This window comes from Sprattus sprattus, assembly GCF_963457725.1.
Source record: "Sprattus sprattus genome assembly, chromosome: 10".
Lineage (NCBI taxonomy): Eukaryota > Metazoa > Chordata > Actinopteri > Clupeiformes > Clupeidae > Sprattus > Sprattus sprattus.
The window spans coordinates 21252365-21277718 of NC_137908.1; the positions used below are offsets into that span (position 1 = coordinate 21252365).

At 40.7% G+C, this 25354-nt stretch overlaps 1 protein-coding gene across 1 annotated transcript in view; it reads right to left on the reverse strand.

Annotated features, from left to right (window-relative positions):
- poc1a (POC1 centriolar protein A) overlaps positions 1 to 25354 on the reverse strand; it is a gene marked incomplete at both ends in the record, with an annotated part of 76235 nt that overhangs the window by 42881 nt on the left and 8000 nt on the right. Inside the window, 5 exons of the mRNA XM_080846103.1 lie at positions 11741 to 11887; positions 12716 to 12784; positions 19389 to 19522; positions 22454 to 22569; positions 22664 to 22771. Of these exons, the coding sequence (XP_080702229.1) occupies positions 11741 to 11887; positions 12716 to 12784; positions 19389 to 19522; positions 22454 to 22569; positions 22664 to 22771 (574 nt within the window). The remainder of the gene's footprint in view (positions 1 to 11740; positions 11888 to 12715; positions 12785 to 19388; positions 19523 to 22453; positions 22570 to 22663; positions 22772 to 25354) is intronic.

Genomic DNA, 25354 nt, shown 5'->3' on the forward strand with positions numbered 1-25354 from the left:
ATGGTTCAGCCAAAAGCGTTGCTCTAGACTAGAAGAACCATCCCTTATGTAGCCAAAATAGAGCAGTGAGGATCAGGACCATTTTTTAGGACTTGCATTGTACAAACAGGCTGTATCAGAGCATTTGGAGGGAAGTGCAAGTGCTTATCTTTGTTCCATGTGTGTTTGAGAAAATGCATTCATCTGCAAAGTATTCAAAACTTTGTCAAACCACAGTAGACCATGTGTTTTCCCTCTACTACAGATCCAGTCACTTTCCCACAGCACATGAGTGTGGATGGTCCAACTATCTAGCCACACTCCCAGATCATCTATAACAAAAAGGAGAGGTAGACTGGTCTTCTCCAAATTCCACAAAGATCAGCACTATGATGTGCACGCAGGGCTCGAAATTGGCACCCGCCAAGCGGCAATGGCGTGTCGATTTTTGGGCTGGCGACTAAATTAGGTCCGATGCCCCGCCCATTGGCGAGTGACATTGCGGAGTACAGCTCCCGACTACCGCGCCCGTCATGGTTAAAAATAGCTTGTAACGACGACACGAACAGTGGGAGAGAGTTCTAAGAATTTGTTAATACAACTATAACTATTAACTAGACGTAACGCAAAGCGTTACAAAATATGACCGCCGAACTGTTCAGTAGGTTTTGGCACAGAATGAGTCATGGCCGCAGTGTGTTTGTGTGTTTTTATGTGTTTTGTGTAAAATTGGTTTGTGTTTAATTTTTATGTATTAAAGGAATTATTTGTGATAGATTTTGATGATTTGGTTATGTAATGTTTTGTGTACTACTTTTTTGTGGATTGTTTTGGTATATTTTTCTTTTGCAATGTAGTTTGTTAAAACAGGTCAAATAAAGAGGTGTGGATACAAAGTGAAGTTTCCAACCACCAACAGGTGGCGCTATAGGTGATATCAGTCAGGAATATGTACACGTTCGGGCTGGATCCAGCTTCCACCCTTAGACATTTTCTCTGGATCAAACAATGTAGCAAGAGTTATAAGAGACTTTGGGCCTGATTTACTAACATGCGACCGCAGCTTAATCTGCGATCGCACATTAACGCACGGTGTTTTTGCGTATTTTCCGTGGTATTTATCAAACCACATCCGCGCTGGGCGTGTGTGCTTACTCCGCCCTGTAAAGGGCCTGATTCACTAACATTGATTTGCGACCGCAGCTTAATCAGCGCCTTTGCCAGGCGCACATTAACGCACGGTGTTTCCCCGCATTTTCCGTGATATTTATCAAGCCAGAATCGCGCTGGGCAATCATTATTTAGCGCACCGTTAAAAGACTGGAGAAATTGCCCGCAAGTTACTGCCACCATGGAGATTCGAGGAAGAAAAAAACTAAGGTTCAGCGAAGAGGATATAGATATATTTGTTCATGTTCGCTCAATCACTGAACCTGATTCAATGGGTTATATTGTTGTTTTGCCCGCCGTCACCTACAGCGAGATGTTTAAAAGAACACGATTATAAATAATATGCTATTGGTGGCATTAATGCATAAACTGTCTATTATAACAATATAGATGTGTACATGGCGAGATTAATACGTTATACAAGGGACATGGGTTCACTACAATATATCCCCACTGAAACAAATACATTTACCAAGTAGCCAGGCCTCTCCAAAATCACCGTTGCTCAATCATGGATAGATGGCACTATTCCGGAAGATAAAACTGTCATGGACAGACCACTACCACGTAAGTAATGGTCACGTTGGCATCACATATGACCTGGACATTCATTGAATATGTGTGCTTTCTGTTTCGTTAAACGTGTTTGTGGATTGAAGGTGGGACTGTTTGCAAGGTGGTGCGATGAATGGCTCCAATTACGTTCGGAAAGTTTAATTTCAGCTATCGTAGTGGGGAAATGTATATTGACCAGTGCGCCGTAGCAATGCGTCGAGTACCTGGGTGAATATTTGGCTGAGTGAAGGCTGAGATATACCAACTGCTGATGCTATAACTGTTTGAAATGATCCGATGCCAATATTTGCAATGTTGTCCGGAGTCTACCAACTGATTGAATGGAATGTGATCTCCGGTTGGAGGGTTCGATGTCGGCTCTGATCTGGTTCAGTAATTGAAGTATTGCGTGGCTGGTTAACCTGTAGCGTCTAATGATTTGTGGTTCGCTTAACTGAAAATGTGTTAGGCCTATACGAGTTGAAAATTTCTGTGCGCTGTCTCGGTCTTCTTTCTTCGCCTTGCTCTTATTACTGCTGCCATATCAACATTTTCAGACTCAATGGAAATGCGCTTCCTGGTTAAGACGTGCTTTTATGAGACTGATAATTAGCCCGCAAATCAGAGACGTGCGCTCGCCAGGCAGTTTAGTAAATACCACGCAATACATCATTAGGCGCACTCCTCCCATTAAAGTGCGCTTCACGCCTACGTTACCACCCACGTCTCCGTGCCATCCCACCTGTTGGCAGGTACACACCCTTGAAGCGTTAATATGCGACTCTACTCAAATGCGCCCCCTTAGTAAATACCGTTTTATGTTTACGACCGCTATTTTACGCCAGAAATGGGCGCAATCCTGTTAGTAAATCAGGCCCTTTGTGTTTTGTGGCAAGCACTGGCAAGTTGGCAAAGTTTGAGGGTCTGCCACGCCCACACCTTCCGACTAATGAGAAAATCTACAAAATAACTTGTAGTCGCCCATGGCTGAAGAGTAACCTGACCATATTTCAAGGCATTACCATTACATTTGTCGGAGGAGTTCGATCAGATGCAAGGTGTGCAAACGCCGTCAAAACGTATCTTCCACTCAAAATGGCCGACTTCCTGTGGACCTGCCACCATGGCGTCAAGAGACTTTTTAATGCGTTCAAGCATGATGAAGACATGTACCGAATTCCGTCAAGCTACGCCAAAATAACCCCAATGCGCAGGGTTTTTTGCAATGTTCTAGGGGGCGCTACAGAGCCATTTTGCTCCATCCATGGACAAAAACTCTACCGAAGATGGACGGTTACAGGCTTGATGTCCCTGGCAAATTTGGTGATTTTTCGAGCACTTTGACATATATTCGATTAAAACACCTAATTTTTGCTTTTTAATTTTTAACTAGGTGGTGCATATACATGTAATGACTGGTTATGGTATGGGTTGACATGGCCCCTTGACACAAACATACAAGAACAATTTGGCCCTCCAAGGCCCTCCAAGGCCCTACGGTTCTCGGGATATTCGAAGAAAACTGTGTCACGCCACCTACAGGCCAGTTGGTGTATAATCATATAAATCAATTTATTGCATGCCCCCCTGTGAACGGAATTCCACGAAACTTAACGTGCAGTCAGAAGGTGTCATAATGATCCCACACCTCCAATTTCGTGCAGTTCTGACCTTGTCAACTTAGAATTAAAATGTTTTACAACACTCTATTTTTGCTTTTTCATTTGTAACTAGGTGGCGCTATACATGAAATAAGTGGTAGTGGAATGGTTGACGTGGCCTCTTAAGACCAATATACAAAAAAATGTGGTCCTCCTAAGCCCTACGGTTTTCGCCCCACCCTCTTTAAAAGGGGTCCAGTCCGACAGGGGTGCAACGGATCAAAACGAAAATCAGTGGTTCCACGCTAATCTAGTAAGGCTACATGCCCACCAAATTTCGTGCACCCCGGTGTTTCAGTGTCCCGGAAATCGTTGACAGAAAATCGGCAAACAGAAAAAAATTTAAAATAAAAATAACCAGAAAAAAACTCCGACTAAACCTATATGACCGCCGCAGCGCGTCATAATAACTAGCGAATACAAAGTTTTAATATTTTTGTCGCAAATACAAAGTTTATAAAGTTGTAATATTCTGAGCGTGAAATAAAAGTTGAAACAGTCTAACTTAATTTACCACACGAAAGCTTACTAATTTTAGCGTGCTAGCTATTGCTAGCTAGCATGGGGAGTTGCCATTAACTAGCGAGCTACAAACGTCAGCCAACAATGCAAAATCAAAATTATATGGCAGAAACAACTTCATTGCCAGGCTATTTAGTAACATTACAGGGAAACCAGCCATCAAGTACATGGAAATGAGTTGTATTATTGTCAACACAAGTTTTTTGTTTTATTTTTCGTTTCAGGCTCTGGGCTCTATAAGCGCCTTGAGACAATTGTATTGTCCTGATGCTATACAAATAAAATTGAATTTATAAATTATTTTAAAAAGTAGAATTAGTTGATTTTGTTAAATCCATTCTGAGAGTTATTGACAATGATATTAAAACCATAGGTAAAGGTTGTTTATGTCAAACAATGTCAAAGTAGTTCTGAAATGCCAGGTTTAATTTTAGCCAGTAAAACATATGATTGGCTGGTCATTTTTTCCAACTACCAGCAATGTTGGCTGGTAAGCCAAAAAGTTAATTTTGAGCCCTGTGTGCACAACTGCAGCTGCTACAGACTGCTTTTCGGTAAACATTTTTGCTGAATATTCTTTGTTCCAAATTTGTCCAGTAACACTTCCATTTTCCGTAATAGTTTTTTGTTGTTTATTTGCTTTAATGATTTAATAGCCCTTACTGGAGAACTGGCAATAATGGCAAAACATAGTTGAACTAGCTAGATTTCCAACAATTGCAATTAAAACATTTGTATATTAGCTACCCAATTCACTTCATCGTTTAGGTAGAATAATAAATATAATATTACAGACTTCTCCTGTAGACAATCAGGCCCACATTCTCTCACCTGAGCTATATGATAACTCCAGTTCTCTGTGTTTGTCACCAGTCTACGTACCTGTGCAGTGTGAAATATTTACAGCACTGTGTCCTGCTAGTTTTTCAGTATGCAAATCTAAACCTTACAGCTAACATTAAGAGAGGGGGCAATCACATAGTGCAAAGCATCAGTGTGCATGAGAGAGTTCGGCAAATCATTTCAATCCTATGGCGTTATAGTCTAACAATAAAACTGAATGTCCTTGAAAATATTGTGCGACTGAATAACTTTTTACTAATACTAACACTTCGGACAATACTTGATCTTTCTGTGGTTGGGTGATATGCATGACCACTCGTCACCCCTGTAAGTAGACACCCTAGGGCCCCCTAGGGCAATGCAGGGACAACACCCATGTGAGCTTCTGTAAAAGCAGGGAGAGCAAATTGTCCAGACCATTTACGCTGAGTAATACCCAACTAACAATGGGACTTTGATTTTAAATGTAAAGGGACCGAATATAAATCTACCTTTTATGTAGAAACAATGTCCAGAGTTCATATCTGAAACAGACTTAAGAAACACAGAACAAAATGTGTGCAATTGGCCCCAGAGGCCTACACATCTTGTTGTAGAAGAACTTATATGCAATATAGAAAAAGTACATTTGAATTTGGAACCACTGTTTCAAGCTACTTACATTTTCAAGGCTAATACAACATATCAGGAACACAAAATCAATCCCAGAACACAAAAATTAACATCTGTTCCTTAACTCCAATGGGTAAACTATGGTAGGAATAGTTGTGACTGGAGTAACATATTCTCCTGGTATCATAGATGCAAGGGTCATACAGATGTCACAGAGACAAATATCATCAGAAATTATGTCCATAAATATAATTACTCCAGGAGTTGCATTTGCATGCTTTTCACAAGGACAAAATAAGTCTTCTCCTCTGCTATAGGTCTTTGATTAATCAACTAGCTCCATTAAGCCTTGTGCTGCCAGCCTTACTCTCAAAAGCTCTGTTCACAATGAAAAATGAAGTAACACGCTGTACCTGTAACCGATCTCTGCAGTTTCCAGACCTCAATATATGCCAGCTATAGCACAGCATGTCATAGAGACAAATATTATATCCTGAACAACCCTTACTATCCATCTTTCCCCATAAAACCTAATTTTAATGAATAGTCTGAATTAAAATGTAGTCTCTTTTCAAAGGACCTTCAGCAGGTAAATGCATTATTCTCATCTAAAATCAAACCTAGGACACAGGGATGAATCCATTTGTACCAACTGTAGAGTAGCCTTAAGGACAGTGTAATTACACCTGACAAATGAAATAAAGTCTAATAAAGTCCATTACAGACTTGGTGGCGGTAATTCTGTTAATAAGAGTGCTGAAGAGATTGACATTTACAGAACACACCATGACTAAGAGAGCACCTCCTCTGCAATACTGGTCTATAGACAGTCTGCAAAAGGCTTATTTTATGTAACTGCACTGGTACTGTAGCATTAGAGAGAGAAAAGATGGCAAAAGATACGTCCTCGGTAATAGTGGTTAAAGCCCTCTAAAAGGTACCTCAGTTTGAGTGCAAGTCTGCACTGTAAAAGTAAAATACAGTGTAAAATTGCGGTAAATTGAGGTATTTATATTCAACCCATGACAAAATGTACAGAAAAGGTCCACCCTGCAACACACTAGGTGCCTCAGGATATACTGATATACTGTATGCGCTACATAAGGGGGGCAAACTACACAGCTACCACACACAACTTCTCACTACTGCAACAGCATTGCACAGGGAGGCACCAAGCACCCCCAGCTTCTCGCCACTTAACTTAAGATCTATTTATTTGGACTAGAATGTTAGTCAGTGAAGGGGCATGGCTACCTAATATCCATGCTGGATAAAAAGGAATGATTTGCACCTATACTCTGAAATACTTATTTAGTGATAATTATGCCTTATGGCATACTAAATATTGAAAATATTTGGTTTAATATTACGATGGTTCTTCTCATTTTGTTCAGTTTTCTTCAGGAAAAGGCTGCACAGCTAACTTTGAGGTCCATGTCGCAGGATCTGAATTACCATGAGTCGGGCAAATTCATAAATTGGTGGCTGTATTGAATTATCCTGCTTTAAGTGTTTACGCGTTATTGTTTTTGCACGTTTGGCAGCTGTACCCTTGAGTTCCAAAACCGGATGTGTGCACAAAGGAGGCATGGGTGGTTGGGTTAAGGTGTCCTCTTACAGTTGCCCATAAGAGATGGTTGGCTGAAGGGTTTGATGTCATTGATCTGTGTAACAGTAGAAGTCTGGTGGTGTCGGGGTCAGGCGTGGCAACAGGAGGAGTCGCTCACTGTAGAAAAAAATCTTTGATTGCCCTGGTCTTTTAGGAGAAATGCTGTTTTTTAAAGAGAGAAAAAGACCTCCAGCTGTGACACCCTACACCTGCTACTCTGACTCACCTCCAGGGGGCAGCTGCTCACTCTGATTCCAATACCTCCTGTCTGTTACTAGGTATGCACAGACAGACAGACAGACAGACAGACAGACAGACAGACACAGACAGACAGACAGACAGACAGACAGACAGACAGACAGACAGACAGACAGACAGACAGACGCACACGCACACACGCACGCACACACAGACATCTAATCAGGGCTTTTAATATTTAACTGCCACTAATGGTCTGTTCCTCTCCTTAGCTTTTCGTCTGTCACAAGATGTGAAACCCTATTCTATTTCCTATATGATGTAATTTTTTTTAGAACTAACTGAAACTATATTTATAATGTATATAAAAGTATTTCACAAGTTACAAGAATTGTTCAGCACAGCAAGAAGAAAATTTAGGTGGGAGTGCCACTGCAGGCAGATTGTCAGCAAGGGTAGTTCATGCAGAGTTTGCACAAGAAATAAATAACATTCAGTTGTCTAAGCACTACATCGATGATGAATTAACTGTTGCCCCAACTTCTCCCTCACTCACTGGCACATTTTTTACAAGAGAATCTAGTATTAGTATTAAGTTACAACTGGCTTTTAAGTGACCACTGAACATAACTCACAAACCTGTCCAGGACACTCTATGATCATATCAGAAGAATACTCCTTTGGCGAGTTCAAAACCACAGACCTGTTGGGTTGCTCACAGGGATTCTAAGGTAAGATCAGTCGAGTGTTCAGAGCTCATCTTTCACTATACAACACTTAATTAAGTCTAGCAATCCCATATTTAAATATTTAAATATGGAAACCTATGAAATATTTGCACTTCATGTTGCCTAAAGGCACAGGTGAAAGATTGATATTAAAACTCGACAGCCAATAAAATGACGGTATACTGAAGTAGCAGGCTCAAGTTGAGTATGCATTATGAGCGGAACGACTTTTCTTAACGTTTTCTGGCTAATTTGACCATGAGGAACAAAACCAGGGTGTTGTCGTTTACTGTAACCCAGGCGAACATCGAGATTTTACCAATTTCTTTTATTCAATCAGGACGCAAAAAGCTTCAAATCTTGAATTTATTGAATATCTCGACACTTTTATTGTGCATATACAAACATGCATATTCCGGTAATTTTCAAGTTTCTACCACCTTTAGAAGGTGAGATACAGATGCTCTGGACGGACGTGCAAAAGTGCTAAAAGGGCGTGGCAAAATTTTGATGTTCGCTCAGGATACAGTAAACAACAGCACCCTAGTTTTGTTCCTCATGGTGAAATTTAGCCAGAAACCGTTGAGAAAACTAGTGCCGCTGATAATGCACACTCAACTTGAGCCTGCTACTGGAGTTGTATGAGCTACTATGTTTATTTTCCATTTACAATGCCAGGACTGTGTACAAACTACAAAGTTTTTTTGAGCAATTTGATCAATTTGATTAAAAGAGTATTGAATAAGAATCACAGAGTATATCTTTAAGTATATTTCCAACATATTTCTTCTCAAATCAACTTTAGTTGTGTTAACACTTGTCCAAAACTTGGTATGCAGACAGTCTTTATAAACATCTCTACTGTGTATACCTATACCTACATTAACATACTGTTTACAATTTGATCAATTAGCACTTTGTTATGCTATGGGTGGGTTTGTACAGTGTCCAGTAGATATTTATATCAGTGGTTCCCAGCTATTACAGCAATAGTCTACACAGGTAACAGTAGACCTGGAGTTCTGTCAGGCAAAATTGTGTGCCTCTTACTAACTGACTAAACCAAATGTGAATCAGGCATTGGGAAACATCTGCTAATGGCCGCGGACAGACAGCCAGCCACAGCTTCTCATAGAGGAATTCCAAGCATGTCTCTGCTTGGAGGATATAAACAATTGGGAGTCTGGGAGCCATGATTTCCCCTCTGGGAGAAGCACAAAGGGGGGCAAACAAGAGACAAAACAGGGCCAAAAGTAAGGAATGTGCGAATGAGTCACTATTCTAGTCATGGCATGTTGCTACCACTGACATTTCACATCCTCCTCATAGACGATAGCCATATAACACCTTGCCTCTTGCAGTCTTCCTTTTGAGCCTTACTAGTTCTTTCACTTTCTGTCCATTTTGAAGACTACGATTTTTCCTCACGAGGGGGTTCCTCAACTCCTTCTTTTTGTATTACCTTTGATATGTGTGGTGAAAGGAGATTAGCCAAAATTAGCAAAAACATTACCGACGTGATCGAAGTATGATCTTTGCCAGGACCTGTTACCTCTTGTGAATATCTCCTAACTCTATCCTCAGCTGTAAGGGGCAGGAAAACCTAAATTTGAAGAGGGAGCATGGTCTTAGTCTCGGTTGAAAAACTGTATGACCAACAAAAATCCTCATCGTGAAATCGAATTTGTTCAGTTTGTTCCGTGACTGCTTGTACACACAGAAATAACACGCTGTAAAACTAATTTTCTGCACACATATCCCTAAATATTTAAATATCCCTTTGGGACAGGAGCTTACGTTGTTCAAAATCTGTTATCCTGTTTGGTATAGCAATTAATATTAAGCAACACGTACTCGCAAAGGGCAGAGTTGGGAGAAGAGTGGAGAGATAGAGGAAAAAGAGAGAATACAATATAATAGTCCAAATTTGACTCTTTATGCAAGTAAACCTGCCATATGTAGCATAAACACAAGAGGGTGCATTTGAAACAAGAAGGGTGCTGATACCGATATTAACTGATAACCGTGTCAAGGGGGCTATAGTGGCCAATGATACATCATAAAATGTGTCCAAGTCATTACAAAATATATATATATAATTTAAATCTATTACGCCACTATTGTTGTTGACATTACAAAGCAGTCTGGGAAATATTCTCAAGTTGTGTACTGATCCCAGCCAAATTCACTTCAGCCTACTGTGAAATAAAATTGTCTTCTGGTTCATCCTTTTCATTTTCAGTGCAAAACATTAGCCAAGAGTAAGTTTTCTTAAAGAATCATAAAGAAATAGTCTGTTTGACTATAAAGGTAATCAGAGGGTTGAGGAGGCAAAAGTATGTAGGCTAAGGTGTCTGTGTGGCAAGGTAAGTTTATTTATTAAACTGACTAAATCTTTAAATTAGTCTTCATAACCTTAGCCATCCAGGCAGCACTCCACTAATAAGGCCTTTATGGTAGAGTGGCCAGACGGAAGCCCCTCCTTAGTGAAAGGTACATCAGCCCGCTTGGAGTTTGCCGAAAGGCACCTAGGGGACTCTCAAACCATGAGAAACAACATTCTCTGGTCTGATGAAACCAAAATTGAACTTTTTGGCCTGAATACCAAGCGTCACGTCTGGAGGAAACCAGCCACCGCTCATCACCTAACCAATACCATCCCTACAGTAAAGCATGGTGTTGGCAGCATCATGATGTGTGGATGTTTTTCGGCAGCGGAACGGGGGAACTAGACCTGATAGAGGGAAAGATGAATGCAGCTAGGCACACCGAGATCCTTGAAGAAAACCTGGTTTACCAAGGTTTACCTTCCAACATGACAATGACATGAAGCACACAACCAAGAGAACAAAGCAGTGGCTTCGGAGAAAGTCTGTGCATGACCTTGAGTGGCCCAGCCAGAGCCCAGTCCTGAATCCAATAAAACATCTGTGGAAAGAACTGAAAACAACTGTGTACTGATGCTCCCCATCCAATCTGACAGAGCTTGCAAGGATCTGCCAAGAGGAATGGGCAAAAATGTGTGTGCCAAGCTTGTAGATCCTTTCCCAAGACGCCTTGAAGCTGTAATCGCTGCCAAAGGTGCAGCAACCAAGTATTAAGCTAAAGGTGTGTACAGATATGTGACCCCTTAATAACCTACTTTTGTTAGTAAAATAATATTGCATAATTTCGAAAAAACTGTTTTCACTTCGTCATTATTGGCTATTGTGTGTAGATGTTTGAGGCAATAAATACAAATCTATTGCAGTATAAGTCTGCAACTGCAACGTAATAAAACGTGGAGAAGGTAAAGGGTTCGCTGCATAACTTCTGCTTGCAAGATGCTATTGTTACCTTGGCATGAAGTAACGATTATATTCCTTACACATCGGTCCGGCCAAACTGGATTTATTCACATAACCATCCTGGCTTTTCAGAGGATTACTGCCCTCTGTCCCCGAGTAGGGTTCTTGATATAGTGCTAACAATCATTCAACAACCAACAATCATAGGCACCGAAGAAGGTTGGAATTGTTTGAGTACACTTTCAAATGTTTCTATTGTATCTGATTTCTGAAAAATATTGTCTGTTTAAGTATTAATGTCTTTTTAAGTATACATTTTCAGCTGATATTGTAAAGTTTTAGTGCAGCAGAATTGTCTGTGTTGTTGTATCATGATCATAGGCTAAATATATTGACAATATTGTATTGTGAGTTAACCTGTGATCCCTGCCCCTAATGTGTAAGTTTATAGACTTTAGTTGGTACAATACAACAAAATGACAAGTAAGAGAACTCAGGGGTGTGCAGGGCTGTTATCTTTTTATCTAAGGGTTGGGCTTCTAAAGGAGTATTTTCTCCAAACCATAATTGAGTTACCTGGAGTCTAGGCTGGATAGAGTGCATTGGCCCACTTGAAGTTCCATTTTGTGCCACTCCCTCGTCACTACTGAAGCGCTTATGCTGCTGATGGCGCAATACCTCCCCATAATCCACTGTATCAAAGTTGGTCCTCCACAGCATCACCTGTAAAACATACATATATTATAATTATATCCTTCACACAACCATCTATAGTACAGACACACTGCAGTAACCCCTCCACACCATAACCTGGAACGTGAAAAAAAAAGGGACTCAGGACTGAAACTGGATTGCCAAAAGTAAGATAGAAACCTATGTATTCCAATACCATCCACTTGATATTATGATCGACGTGCAAGTACTAGTTTTTAAATTAAATGTATTGCATAATGAATCGGTAGTTGCTGAAATCATTTGATGCTTTTTATGTAAACGTAATAAGCAGAAATCTTATTATAAAGGCACTTAAAATTAAAGTAAAACACTGTTAAATGCACTCATTTTCAAAAAAGAATTTTTCGGCCTTATGACAGTCAGAAGTGTGTCCAATCATCAATCTCCCCAAAAAATTGTCATGTTATCGTGCCGTCTTCATTTTTTTTTTTAACTTTTTTTCTGAAAGTAAGCATTATCTTCATTGTCAACATGTACTCTACCCTGTAATGAAACAACAACTTTACCTGTTTTAGTAGAACTCTGAAATATAACTCCCGCACCATCAAGTGCAATTGTAGCTTGATAATAGATTGCTATATTTAATATGGACAACTGAGCATCTAGAACAAATACTTAACCTTCAAAATGTCAAAGCTGTTCTTCAATGGTTCTTTTTTTAAGAGAAGAATTGCTACTTCAAGCAAGAAAGCAGTCAAAACATATATATTAACACAACAACCTGTACATTTTGACCAACCACTGCAGGTCAGGGCAGCACACCAGTCATCTAATTTGCTTAAGCTCTACACAGGCACAAGAGACAGAGTGAGTCACCTGTTCATCAGAGCCTCCGGAGGCAAAGTAGTCACCAGTCTTAGAGAAGGCTACACATGTTGCAGGCCCCTGCAGAGGAAGCACATACAAAGAGCATTAGCTGAGAGCAGTAGGATGATTCATGACATGGGGAATATTCTAGACAGAGTTAACCACATTGAGCAATGAGACCTCCCACACTAACCTCTGATCATCCAATGACAATTAATTTCTGCTGAACAAACCTAAATACTTTTCATCCTAAAAAAGTTCAGGAGTTACAGTATATCTAACTGAACAGAAAAAATATGACAGTTTCTGTGCTTTCATGTAAAAGTAGATGGTGTGGTTATTGTGGTCAAAGAGAGCAACATGTCACCCTGTTTCAGTCTGCAAAATAGCCTTTGACTTGATGAATCAGGTCACAGAAAGGAAGTCTTGGCTTACTCAATATAAAAGAAACATGGCATCATCAATGCCATGGTGAATGTTTGGTGAAATGTTCTAAAATGGGGCACTGCATGGAAACAAAAGACAAAGCAGCTCCAACCAGACACACACACACACACACACACACACACACACACACACAAATACGACCGACGCCAACATACAGACAAATCGGCCCACACTAAATTGGCATGGCAACAGGCAGACATAACAGGCAGAGTCGTTCAATAACATTTTGGCTACAGGTCTGGCTTGAAGGCTCATCGCAGTCCTTGGCAGCTTGTGGCTTTAGGGAAGAGAAAATGGACAGAAGGATTACTACAAGCTTGGATGCCATTGCCTATGCAGAACACAGCGTTTAAGTCAGCTTAAGTTTCTCCTTTCAGTATACAATGTGTACAAGCGGTTAAAACAATAGGCCAGTTGCTGTGGATTCTCCGACTGAAAAACACCAGAGGACCTTAGACACATTGTCTCCCCTGTCCGGAGTTCCCAACTGATCCATGCAGGTGTCAGTACCCCTTCACTGTGTCTTTAAAATTGTATGAATATTGTGTAAGTGTGTCTGAAACAGAAAGAGTATGTCATTGAGTAAGTGAGGTTCTCTGTGCCTGTGTGGAAGAGAAAATCATTGCTATCTATATGAATCTGTAGATTGAGTGTGTGTTTGAACGTCTGCGCGTGAGACGGAAGATCAGCTGCGGATGAGTCCTGCTGAATCATCACACCAACACCTCCTGCAGCGGGCCTGGGTGAACCCTCAAGCTCAATCCATAGCAGAACCAGTCCACACGACACTATCTGCACAGCCCGTCCACCCAAGAGGAAGCACTCCAACAGAGCATACCACGGATGTAAAGCCTTGCTAGTCTGCTGTGTATGAATCCCAGCACAGTGCAAACACATCAATGCAACATCTTATGGTCAACTCCCTAAAGCACAGGTAGGAAATGCAGGTGTAACTCACAGACAGCTAAGAACAATGAAGAGGAACCTTGCTGTGCTGGGACATGACCACAGGTAGTAAGACTTCTTGATGTTCCAGATTAAATATCTCTAAAGCCAAAGGCTAGCAAGTTGTTAAGGCACAACATGGGAGAAAACGAGAAGAGGAGGAATCGATGGGTCAAAGATGGCAAAGAAAATTGTAGGCAAAAGTATTGTAGCTATAGCTTTAGGGAAAGGGTGAGGCAGGGAGAGGGAAGTGTAAAATACAGAAGTGTAAAAATTACAGATAAGCTTACATCCACAGAAAGTGGTTGTAACTGATTATGAATTGGTGGGGTTTTTCAGTTCAGAGTTAATCATCTGCAGCCTACAGTGTGTCTGAGTTCTCACACCTGTGAAAACAGGGACGGCAGCCACTAAAACAGCAACAGCAAAAAAATAGAACACCACCATCTGTGTCTCTCCTACCAAAGACTTCACTGACACAGCCTGGCAGTCTCACAGGATCATTGACCCAGCAGGCCACTTGGACCTGACAGACAACACAGCAGCTTAGAGAGCCTTAGCAGCACCCATTAATAACCACTTGTTGCCTACAGACAACAGCAAGTTCCATGTTAATAATTGTGAAGAATGTAAACAAATCAAAGAGAATTATCATAACATGCAGTTTCACTCTGATGACAGAGCATACAAACATATAAAATAAATCAAATTTAAGCTATCAGCCTGAGCATTGCCATAGCAGGAACATTGACCTGATGCTCGAGGAGGAGAAAGATGGGACATGATTCTAACATAAGTCTTATTTACAGAATGTGAGTAATGATATAATAGTGGTACTTTGTTGAAGTTGTGAAGTAGAGTAATCAAAACAAAGCCATTCATTCTGGATTCTGAAACAGCCATATCGGAAGTTGAGGTCAGAGTTGCATTGTAGGAGGAGCTGAAGGCAGCCCAACAGCTGACAAATCTGGGGTAAGTCACTGGGAAGAACAATGTGGATCTCTTCTACCAGTGACTTAGGAGCAAATTCAGTGAGTTGAGCATCAAAAGTTGTATACATAAGAGAACAAGATTTCATCCAGCCATAGCCAATCATATTGTAGATTGTGATTTTGTTGTCATCTTCAAAGGTTTGAAAATATAGGGGCCATTGTTTGGTCATTGAGTTTTGGTCAGTAATTTAGTAGGGCCATATGACAAATAGTTTTTGTCCCCTGCAGGTCAGATATTTATTAATATCATTTACTTAAATGAAAATGAAATCCTTTTATAGAAACGTGGCTGGCTAGACTTCTAACTGGCTTACCGACTAGCTAGTTCAGTCTATTGCACCGCTGTCACTGATTCACTTTGTGTACATGCATAATCGATGTAAACCGCAGAACAAACATAACTATCTAAAAGTATCCTACCAACAAAGCGCTGAGGACAGGCTTCAAAGACAATATAGCTAGATTGTAAATAGCCCAGCAAAACCTGCACAATTATGACCTACGTGAAAAGAGGCAAAAGAGAAAAAAAAACATTCCTGGGCATTTAAAACAAACCTTTGAACACTGGTCAAGTCTGTTACATTTTGGAAACAAGCCTTGCGGACTGATGAAGTTAAAGGAACAATATGCAACATAAACAGCAAGTGTTCGACATGGGTACTGCAGTCCAAATTAAAAATATTGGAGAGAGTTGTAAACGTGCTAAACAACCTGTGCCCATCCGCTCCTCCAGTGAGTTAACGTTAGCGTGTGTTCAAATGCATTTTTACAATCCAATTGTTTTACTACCTCTCTGGTCATGGAGCTTTTTTAGAAGAATGCCAAGGCTCTTAAGGTCCGGCAGGACAGCTAATGTTATTTCTGTTCCAGTTAATTACCGTAGTTTGCTTCCATGGCTGCAGCACACTGTGTTTGCCTGCCAATTAGTTTCAAATCTGGCAACCCGTGGTGTTGAAATGGCAATGGAAAATGGGCAGTCGACAGGGTCACACAGGGCAAAACACAAACAGACGTTCCGCTCATTGTCTGTAACAACGTTTTTGGAGAAGCCAGTATTTCAACTGTTTCCAGGTTTCCTTAATCTTTGATTACATATCAAGGTCATTCATTGTTGAAAATTACTTTATGGCCGCAATAAGCAAAAGTGTTTTTGGAGAGAAACAATGTTGCAGAATTTCATATAAAGAACACCTCCTCCATTAAACACGAGGTACAATCAGTTATGATTCGGGCTTGTGTGGAATTCAGTGGCACAGGGAACACTTAACTGGTGGAGGGAAGAATGGATTCAATGAAATACCAGCAAAACTGATACCAAGCTGAAGTGTTGCAATGGCCCTCAAAGTCCTCCAACCTAAACATCATCAAAAATCTGACAGACCTCAAAAGATGCCAGACAGCCGTAGAATCTCACGCACTAAAATCCTTTTGCAAGTAAGAATGGGCGAAAATCTACCAAACAAGAATTGAAAGACTACACTGGCCACATAAAGAGTTTACAAGCTGTGATACTTGCCAAAGGGATGAAACGAAATCCTGACCATGCAGAGATCCCAAACCTTTGCTCTGGGCCCTTTTCTTTTTTGATATTTTGAAATAGTAATACATACATACATACATACATACGTGTGTGTGTGTGTTAGGGATGGGAAGATTCACCGGTTCGCATCGATGCACCGGCATAAAAGCTCACGATGCGATGGCCCGGATCAAAAAAGTGTGCACCGGATACAATGTGGAATGAATCGCGATGCATCGTTTCTAACATTTTTGCATCGGTATAATCCGAATATAAGACCAATAATTTTATATTTAGATAGATTCTTCCTCTCTAACTGTTTCTTAAGCGCGCTCTCACCTCCACTGCTGTCAATGGCCGATTCTCGTGAAGTCTATAATTTTCTAAAATCTCTCTCTGCCTGCAATACCGCTCTCTACCTCTACGCAACTTAATTAAGTGCAACTTCGGCGCTCTCACAGGCAAAGACAGTGGGATAAATTACTGTTATCGGTGTTTTTTGACTGGAAGTCTCCAGAAATCTGTTACCTTATTGAACGAAATTAAAAAGAGTGAACGTGCCGTTCAGAGTCACCAGAATGAACACGTTCACAGTATCGTTCATCAGGCAGTAATACAGTAGCCTACGTTCAGTTCACGTTCACCAACATTATGAACGAGTTCAGACCCAACTCTGGCGATTGATCCACGTTTCAAAAAACCTGACCTTCTTGGAAGACCACGGCACCAAGACAAGATATTCATTAAGATAATAGCAGAGGCGGTGATGATAGAGGAAGAGGTAGGATTACACTCCATATACCGTAGCTAAACTCTCTATTTGTTACTTGAATTTACCTGTATCTTCCTTAAATTGGAAAAGGAAATCTAGCAGCTAGTCTCCATTATACTGATTTTTGTCAGGGCCAGGCAGATGAAACAGAATTTGACAGGAGCCCACACAAAAAGGAAGAGAGAGGTTTGTTCTGATAGGAACTGTGCCAAAAGTTATAAAACAATGCTTTCAGCCTTGGCAAAGAGCAACCTGTCCATCCCAGCAACAAGTGTTCCCTCTGAAAGAGTGTTCAGCACAACTGGTGACATAGTTACAGCACAGCACAGTTTGCTTTGTTTCATCCTGATCATGTGGATCAACTCATATTCCTAAAGAAAAACCTTAAAATAGGACAAATTAATTGAATTTAGTGTGTGAGGCGTTGATCCACTGGTTTAGGATGGAGAAAACTGCGTTGTGACTGGCAGGTATAGTTAAAAAAAAATTACATTCAGAGACCACTAACACACACACATACACACATAGGTACATGTTATACTTTGTCAGAGACCTTGTTAATGATTTGTTGTATGACAAATAAATGAATCATTATGTACCATATTAAATTGCATAGAATTATATTATTTTGCATCGCATCTCGTTGAATCGCACCGTGTTGAATCGCACTGCATCGCAATAGGGGTGAATCGTATCGTATCGCATTAGTAGCTGCTTTTATGTATCTTGAATGTATCGGATCGTTGGCAGTGCATCGAGATGTGTATCGCATCGTCCTCAGTGATGAGATGCACATCCCTAGTGTGTGTGTGTGTGTGTGTGTGTGTGTGTGTGTGTGTGTGTGTGTGTGTGTGTGTGTGTGTGTGTGTGTGTGTGTATATCAATTCTTACACATCCATCCAACTCCACACTAACAGGTGCTTCAAGGCAACAGCCCGGAGTGAATTTACACTCTGGATTTTGTCAATATTTTTGAATATTCAGTCACATGAGTTTATGAGCTGGGTGAAAACAGATGTGAGAGGATGCTATTAAAAAGTTACAGCTTAAATCCCACCATGACCTCCAGGAGCTGTAATAAGACCCCTCTTCCCCGGAAGACCCTTAAGTGTGAGACTTACTTAGACTGACTTCACAGGAATGTCACAGCACATACATCTACAGCTTCTTCTCCAAGGACAGGCAGTATGTTATATCTCTCTGGTCTTTCCACCTCCATATTCCTCTCTCACCAACTTGACCACTAACAGCAACAACAAACAACCATTCCTATCGTTGAACACCACCGTCCTCTAAGAATGACACATAGAAAGACTACACTGGGCCCCTTTACTTCACCTCACAGCTTTCAGAGGCAGCCCACTCACCAACCCACTCCCACAGGCCACTGTGTGAAAGACACAATGCTGCCAGGATGCCGCCTGTACTGTTACAGACACATATACAGAGATAGAGAGAGAGAGAAAGAAAGAGAGAGAGTAAAGAGAGAGGGAGCAGAGAGAGAGAGAGACAGCAGAGACAGTAGAGGCTCAAGTGTGTGAGTCAGCATTGGTGGGCGGTTTCCTTGACATTTTTTCCCAAACACTCTTTGGATGGATAATTTCAACAAAGCACCAGAAAAAGGAGCACTAGACAAAGCTGTTGAATGTTCTTGGTGTGATGGTGACTCATGAGACAGCACAGGTGTGAGGAGCCGCATTTACTGTAAAACATGAATGCATTATAGCTGGGAGCCGGTCATGTGAGAACAGACTCAAGGCAACTTCCATCATTACCAGATATGTTGCTGATCATCCCCGGTACTGCTGTATGCACTCAGTTAACTTGGATAAAGGGAGCAGTTAAGAGGGAGAAAATACACCATCAAATATGAACGAGAGAAAAAACAATACAAACAACAACCAAACTAAAGATCTGGTGAATAGTTTTCTACCCAAGATTTGAATAGTCTTCACTAAAGTAGTGTGGAACACGTTTAGTAGGTCATTTGGGCTTAAACAACGCTACCTGATGGCCATGCAGCGTGTAAAGTAGCCTCCCCTCCACCAAGTCCAGGATCTTCAGTGTAGAATCGTTGGAGGCTGTGATGAGGTAGTTCCCAGTAGGGTGAAATGACAAACCGTTCACTGATGCACTGTGCACTGTGGAGGGTCAAGCATATTGTGAACTCTCAGACCATCAAAACATCCCAAATTAAACTGAAACTGAATATCAGCTTGTGTACCAAAACCCTATACAAAACGTTTCAGACAGAAGACCAAATTAGTAAGACTTTAAGGTTCTCTTAAAACATATTAGTAGTAATTGAGATTCCGATGTATTCATTTGAGCTCATATCTTAAAAGAAACACTATGTAATTTGCAACTTTTTGGGTTATGTTTTTATAGGCAACTAGTTTTGGCATTATCTTCAAATTCATTTTTATGGTATGGTTGATAGTAAGTGAAGGACAGACAAACGCAAGTGTTGTTCCTACTAGCCATTCAGGATATGCACTGTCTGTGATGCATATGTATTTTGTGTTCCGGGCTAGAACACTCTGCAAAAATGCACGAAAAGTTTGCACAGCGCGACATTGCCAGCTATCGCTAAAGTGTACCAGTTAGTATGTTAAAAAGCTTTTATGCCTTTTAAGTGCCAATTTGTCTGTTGGTGGGGTTTGCAGGGTTTTTGCTTGCCTTCAAAGTAGCTAGCTCATTACTTTTGACCAAATCTCCTTACTGCTGCTTTAAAGGAAGCTGACATTTGTAACTATTTTAAACCATTTTGTAATCTTAGCAAAATAAGTACCAACAATGGAAGACACCAACACGTGCGTCAGAGTGATTTTATTCACACACGCTACACTTTTTAACAGTACCCTTTTGTGTTCTTTCCTGACCTGGGGTCACCTCTGGAATCTAATCTGTTGGTGTGGTGGATTAGTGCAGCTTGAAGCTGGGGTAATACATTTCCACAAACTCAAACATTCTCTCCAACCTGAGATGGAATGGATTTCTATGTGGTCAGTGAAAAGACCCTGAAAAATCTCCTTAAAAACCAAATTCCCGCAAGCTCACAAGATTTCTCACCCTCAACTAGGGCAACCATTCTTATATCATTTCCCCAAATCCTCTCCATGCCAAGATTCACAAGCAAATATGATATGAGAAGAATTAGACAGCCCCCTTGAGGACAGAACATGCTACTACAACCAGAAAATCAACTCACATAAGGGATTAAAGTGAATTCATATCTGATGAACTTTACCTCTTCACCAATTTTATACCACGACAAACAAATTTCCAGTTCAACATCATATCAGTCCCTGCTTTATTGAACACTTCAAATGCCAAACATTTATAGAAGCCATCTTAAATTTAGTTTGACAGTTGCTGAACAGAAAAATCCATGACCACAAGAAGTTACGTATTCATGGTTTAGTATATAAACTCAAGACAGACTAAACTTGCCATTTGTATGCATTGGGAGAGAAATATAATACATTAATATAGCTGCAAGCATACCCTTTTCTGCACCTGGGATGTGCACACTGACCTCCTCCTTTCCAATGATGCGTTGTCACCATGGCAACTTGATATCATTATGTCAAGAACATGGCTTTTAAGGACTTTCAAGTTCACTTCACCAATCACCAAAACAATGATTGACAGGGCCCCTTCACCAATCAACGCTTAGCAACATCACTCACCACTGCTTCTTTGACAACTCCATCAAAATTGTCAGAACATTGATATGATGTTAACAACATTGTACATCTAAGCTTAGAATAGATGTCTAACGGGTAAGTCAAAATCTTATTCAGAAAGATAAAAAAAATGTACAACTCATAAGACACGCACTAGTTGTCCATGGGTCTATGACACACAGATCTTCTATTGGTTTTGGCTTGGGCAGCTATAATATTTGGAACTGGTAAAGTGCGCTCCACATTTCCATGCCCTTGGTTTGGGCCACTATTGTGACAGACTGGAGACTTGTCAGCTTAAAGTCACTAAATGTCACAAAAAGTCAATGCAGAACATCAGGCCAAGTTGATCACAACTTTAAATGATTAAGAATGCAAATCAATAAAGGATCAGTCCTAAAAACAAAAACTGTCCTAAACATTCTCATGACCTCTATGGAAATGTAGAAAAAGGCATGAAGTGTAATATTTCTTCAGAAGAAGCTTAGAAACCTTGATAGTGCATGAACATGCGTATTCTGGTCATTTTGAAACCAAATTCAAGTGTCTATGACCTGCAGAAGCTGAGATACAGATGCGCTGGACGTGCCCTAAAAGGGCGTGGCAATATCTCGATGTTCGCTCAGGTTAGGGTAAATGACAGCACCCTAGTTTTGTTCCTCATGGTCAATGCCTTTTAGGGCTTTGTATGTTATGGCGGAGACTTCCAATGGCAGAGACTTCCAAGCATTCCAAGAAGAAGCACACCACTCAACTTATTGAATTTCATACCACTTATCTTCTTTTTCATTTACAGCTTTTCAAGTGTCCTCACTTGAACTGAAAACTGTTTTGCCCATTTCAGAGCAAAACAGTTCTCTTACTATGATTACAATGTATACATTACCATACATTTTTCGATAAATGAAAACTCTCAATAAGCCATAAAACAAGACATCTGGGCAGCACACTCAATGCCAGAAATAGCAGCCAGAAAAACCTTAAGTGTCAAAGCAGCTTTACCCTGTTCCAGGAGGTCACGGATGAAAAGACTGGAAAGTATCATAATCATGTAAGGAGCATCACTGTGCAGAAATCGTTTCATTGGGATCACATAGATGGGGTCTTAGCACTTTGAATAGTTTATTTTGCTGCATCTGACAAACACAATGCTAAAAGCCTCCCCCATTCGACCTCCATATTACACTGTACCACCAAAATGATTTTGCAGCTGTTATTTTACCGTAAAAATGTTACATAGTGTTGCTTTAATCAAAACAACTACTAGTCTATAACATGTTTACACTGCCAGAACTTAAATTGGCTTATTACAAACACTTGGAGCAACATATTAATTAAATTGCCAAGCTCAAAACCAGGAAAATAAGCTTCACAATCCCTTACCTTGATAGTGCTGAAGAAGTTTATTGGTTCGAATGTCCCACACTTTTACTGTGTTGTCATTGCTTGCTGCTGCAATGCAGGTCCCACTTGGGTGAAAGTCAGCAAAGTTCACAAAACTAGAAATAAATGGAAAACAACAGAAATTGATCTTGACTCCTTGCAACACCTTGGGGTCATTAAAGTTCCAGAACAAATTCCTAAAAGACTTACCCTCCATGTTCATAAAAGGAATGTATGCATTCACGACTGTTTTTGTCCCATATCTTTATAGTTTTATCATCACTGGCTGATATAATTAATCGTCCATCTGGTGAAAACCTGAAAAATAAGATGGCATGTGTTCTTAAGGTAAAGGCACATTATGCAGGGTTTTACCATTTCTTGAGGCAATAAAGTGGTAAGTAAAGGCCTCAATATACTTCTGCATCCCTCTCCGTCCTCGAAAAATAATGGGCGGGCGGTGGTTTCAGAAAAATTTAGAAAAATTTGAACGTACTAGTCGGCCCTACATACTACTCCGACAGCTATGCGTGCAAAAACCTATTCAGCGCCGGACCACTGGGTGGGGTAACAGCTGTTTGTCGAGACCGTAGCTACCCCATTACCTCTTTGTTTAAAGTCATTGATTGTTTTTACTCCCTCCTCGCATCTGTCACTGACCTGACATGTATGTCACCTCTGGACTTGCCGAGCAGGTGTCGTCAAATGGGCCTGGGAAACAAGTAGCTTAGTCATGATGAGCATGTCTAATGCTATATATATTCACTTGAGAAGGCAAATGTATCTCCATCGTGGTGGTATTTTTTTGTGAAAAACATAGTAGCGTAAGCGATCTATAACAAAACGATATGCTAATCTTACATACAATATAGAACCTATTAAAAAAAAAACGGTTAAGTAAAATGAATAAATTAATTTTGGGGGTATTTTTGTCAAATTCAGATTTGCAATGATTTCTGGGTAGCATATGTAGCCCAGGGGTTCTCAATAGGCGGACCGCGACAAAAAACGAAAAGTTGATTCCAAAAATCTCGAATTTAAGACAGAGTGGACTGACAAGTAGGCTATGCATTTGTGCTACTTGTGGGCAGGACAAAGCCGATGTGTTTAATCTGCAACGAGACGGTTGCCCTTGTCAAAAGTGTTAGCGTGAAACGTCACTATAAAACAAAGCATGCACACTTCGAACAGAAATACCCGTAGAACTCTGAAGTAAGGGGCAGAAAAATAAACCCACTGCAATCATCATACCAATCCACATGCAGTATTATAGTTGTATCAGAAACACAACAAGAGAATGCATACACATACATGCCAATAAACATGATTCTGATTCTTATACCTCAACATACAGTTGTGAGACTGCCTTTTCAACCATGAATATGATGAAAAACACATACAGGAGCACACTCACTTATGATCCTCTGCCTGGACACCTTTAATGCCCAATTTTCATCTTAGAGAAATCGTTGTGTGTGTGGTAGTCGTTTATTGTATAAATACCTCCTCCCGGGAATCCTACAGCGAATGATGGCAACTAACAGACAATGGTTGATGGTGGAGCTGGACTAGTTTGAGTTATAAGCAGAGGACGTGCTTGTAGCGATTTTTTTGAGCGACAACTACAACAACAACAGAACAGGAGACAGGTGGTACGTACGTTTACTAGATTTTCCGCTAAATCAAGCGTTAGCGTATTCACAATAACTCTCAAAAGTGTGCTGCTAATGTAGCTAGCCTCGCTGCTAATAAGTACAACGTTATCGTGCTGATTATGCTTTCACACGCCACCCTCATTGAGGCAAAAGTAATGTTTGCCTCAAATGTCTTTCACTGCCGTTTTATGTAAAGTCAGTCATTCTAAATAGGTTCTACACATACATGAAATACATTTCCTATTTAATAGATGCAAAGTAATGCTGCCAGCATTAAGGCGCTCACATGCTTATCCGATCGTGCTCTCCGATCTCACGAGGCACGCCTTTAAACGCCCTCCTTGAAGTGGGACCACACCTTTGAGCACCTCAGAGAGCCATCCGAGGGTGTCGGATGGCCTCTGGAGCACCGCTTGAATTTTCTCACTATCCGATCCGACTATCCGATCCGAGCTGTCCAACACCCCTGGCTAAAATGACGTTTCCTGTTTCGTTCCCTATGACAGCACCTCCGTTTTTAAAAAATCTCTGAGAGATGGCTGGGAACCTGGGGCTGGAGGTCCAGGAGTGCATTAGGAGTTGGAGGAAGATCAGAGACAAGTTTGTAAAAATGAAAAAAACTATGAAGGGCACCAGCGGCGATGCAGGAGGAAAACCGACATCTCCCTTCTTCCTTGCTCTATCGTGGCTCTGGCCGCATATAAAGCATAGGGAGACGTCGTCTAATTACAGCAATAATAAAAACATTTCTTGGTTTTCGAACAGCCTCTTTGTGTTTGAGTTAGCAGAGCATGCAGTGTAAATTATTAAATTGTAAAATAACCTGAATTGTAGACGTAAAAAAGCAGAACTGTTTGTGTGGTATAATAATAGAAAATATTCGGCAATAACCGCGAGCTTGGTCATTGTCGTTAGTAATTCATTTCACAACAACAGCCTCTGATCATTAACTGAAAATACACGGATAAAAACAAACGATTTCTTATTTTATAGTTTGTTGTTGATGATGTAATGGCCTTGTAACATCATAATAAACCGTTGGTAATCTCCACAGCCCCTCGTAGAACCATGCAGGTAGAGGTGAGTCGTACAATCATCAGATTAGAAAGGGCGTGTCTCTCGTGAAGTCGTACGAGGTGAATTGGATAACCATGCAAATGCCTTTACTCCGTAGCAAATTACGTTAGATGTCAGCTGAAGCTGGTTGGAGAAGGCACTTTCACCACCGAGCCACCAGCCAAGAGAC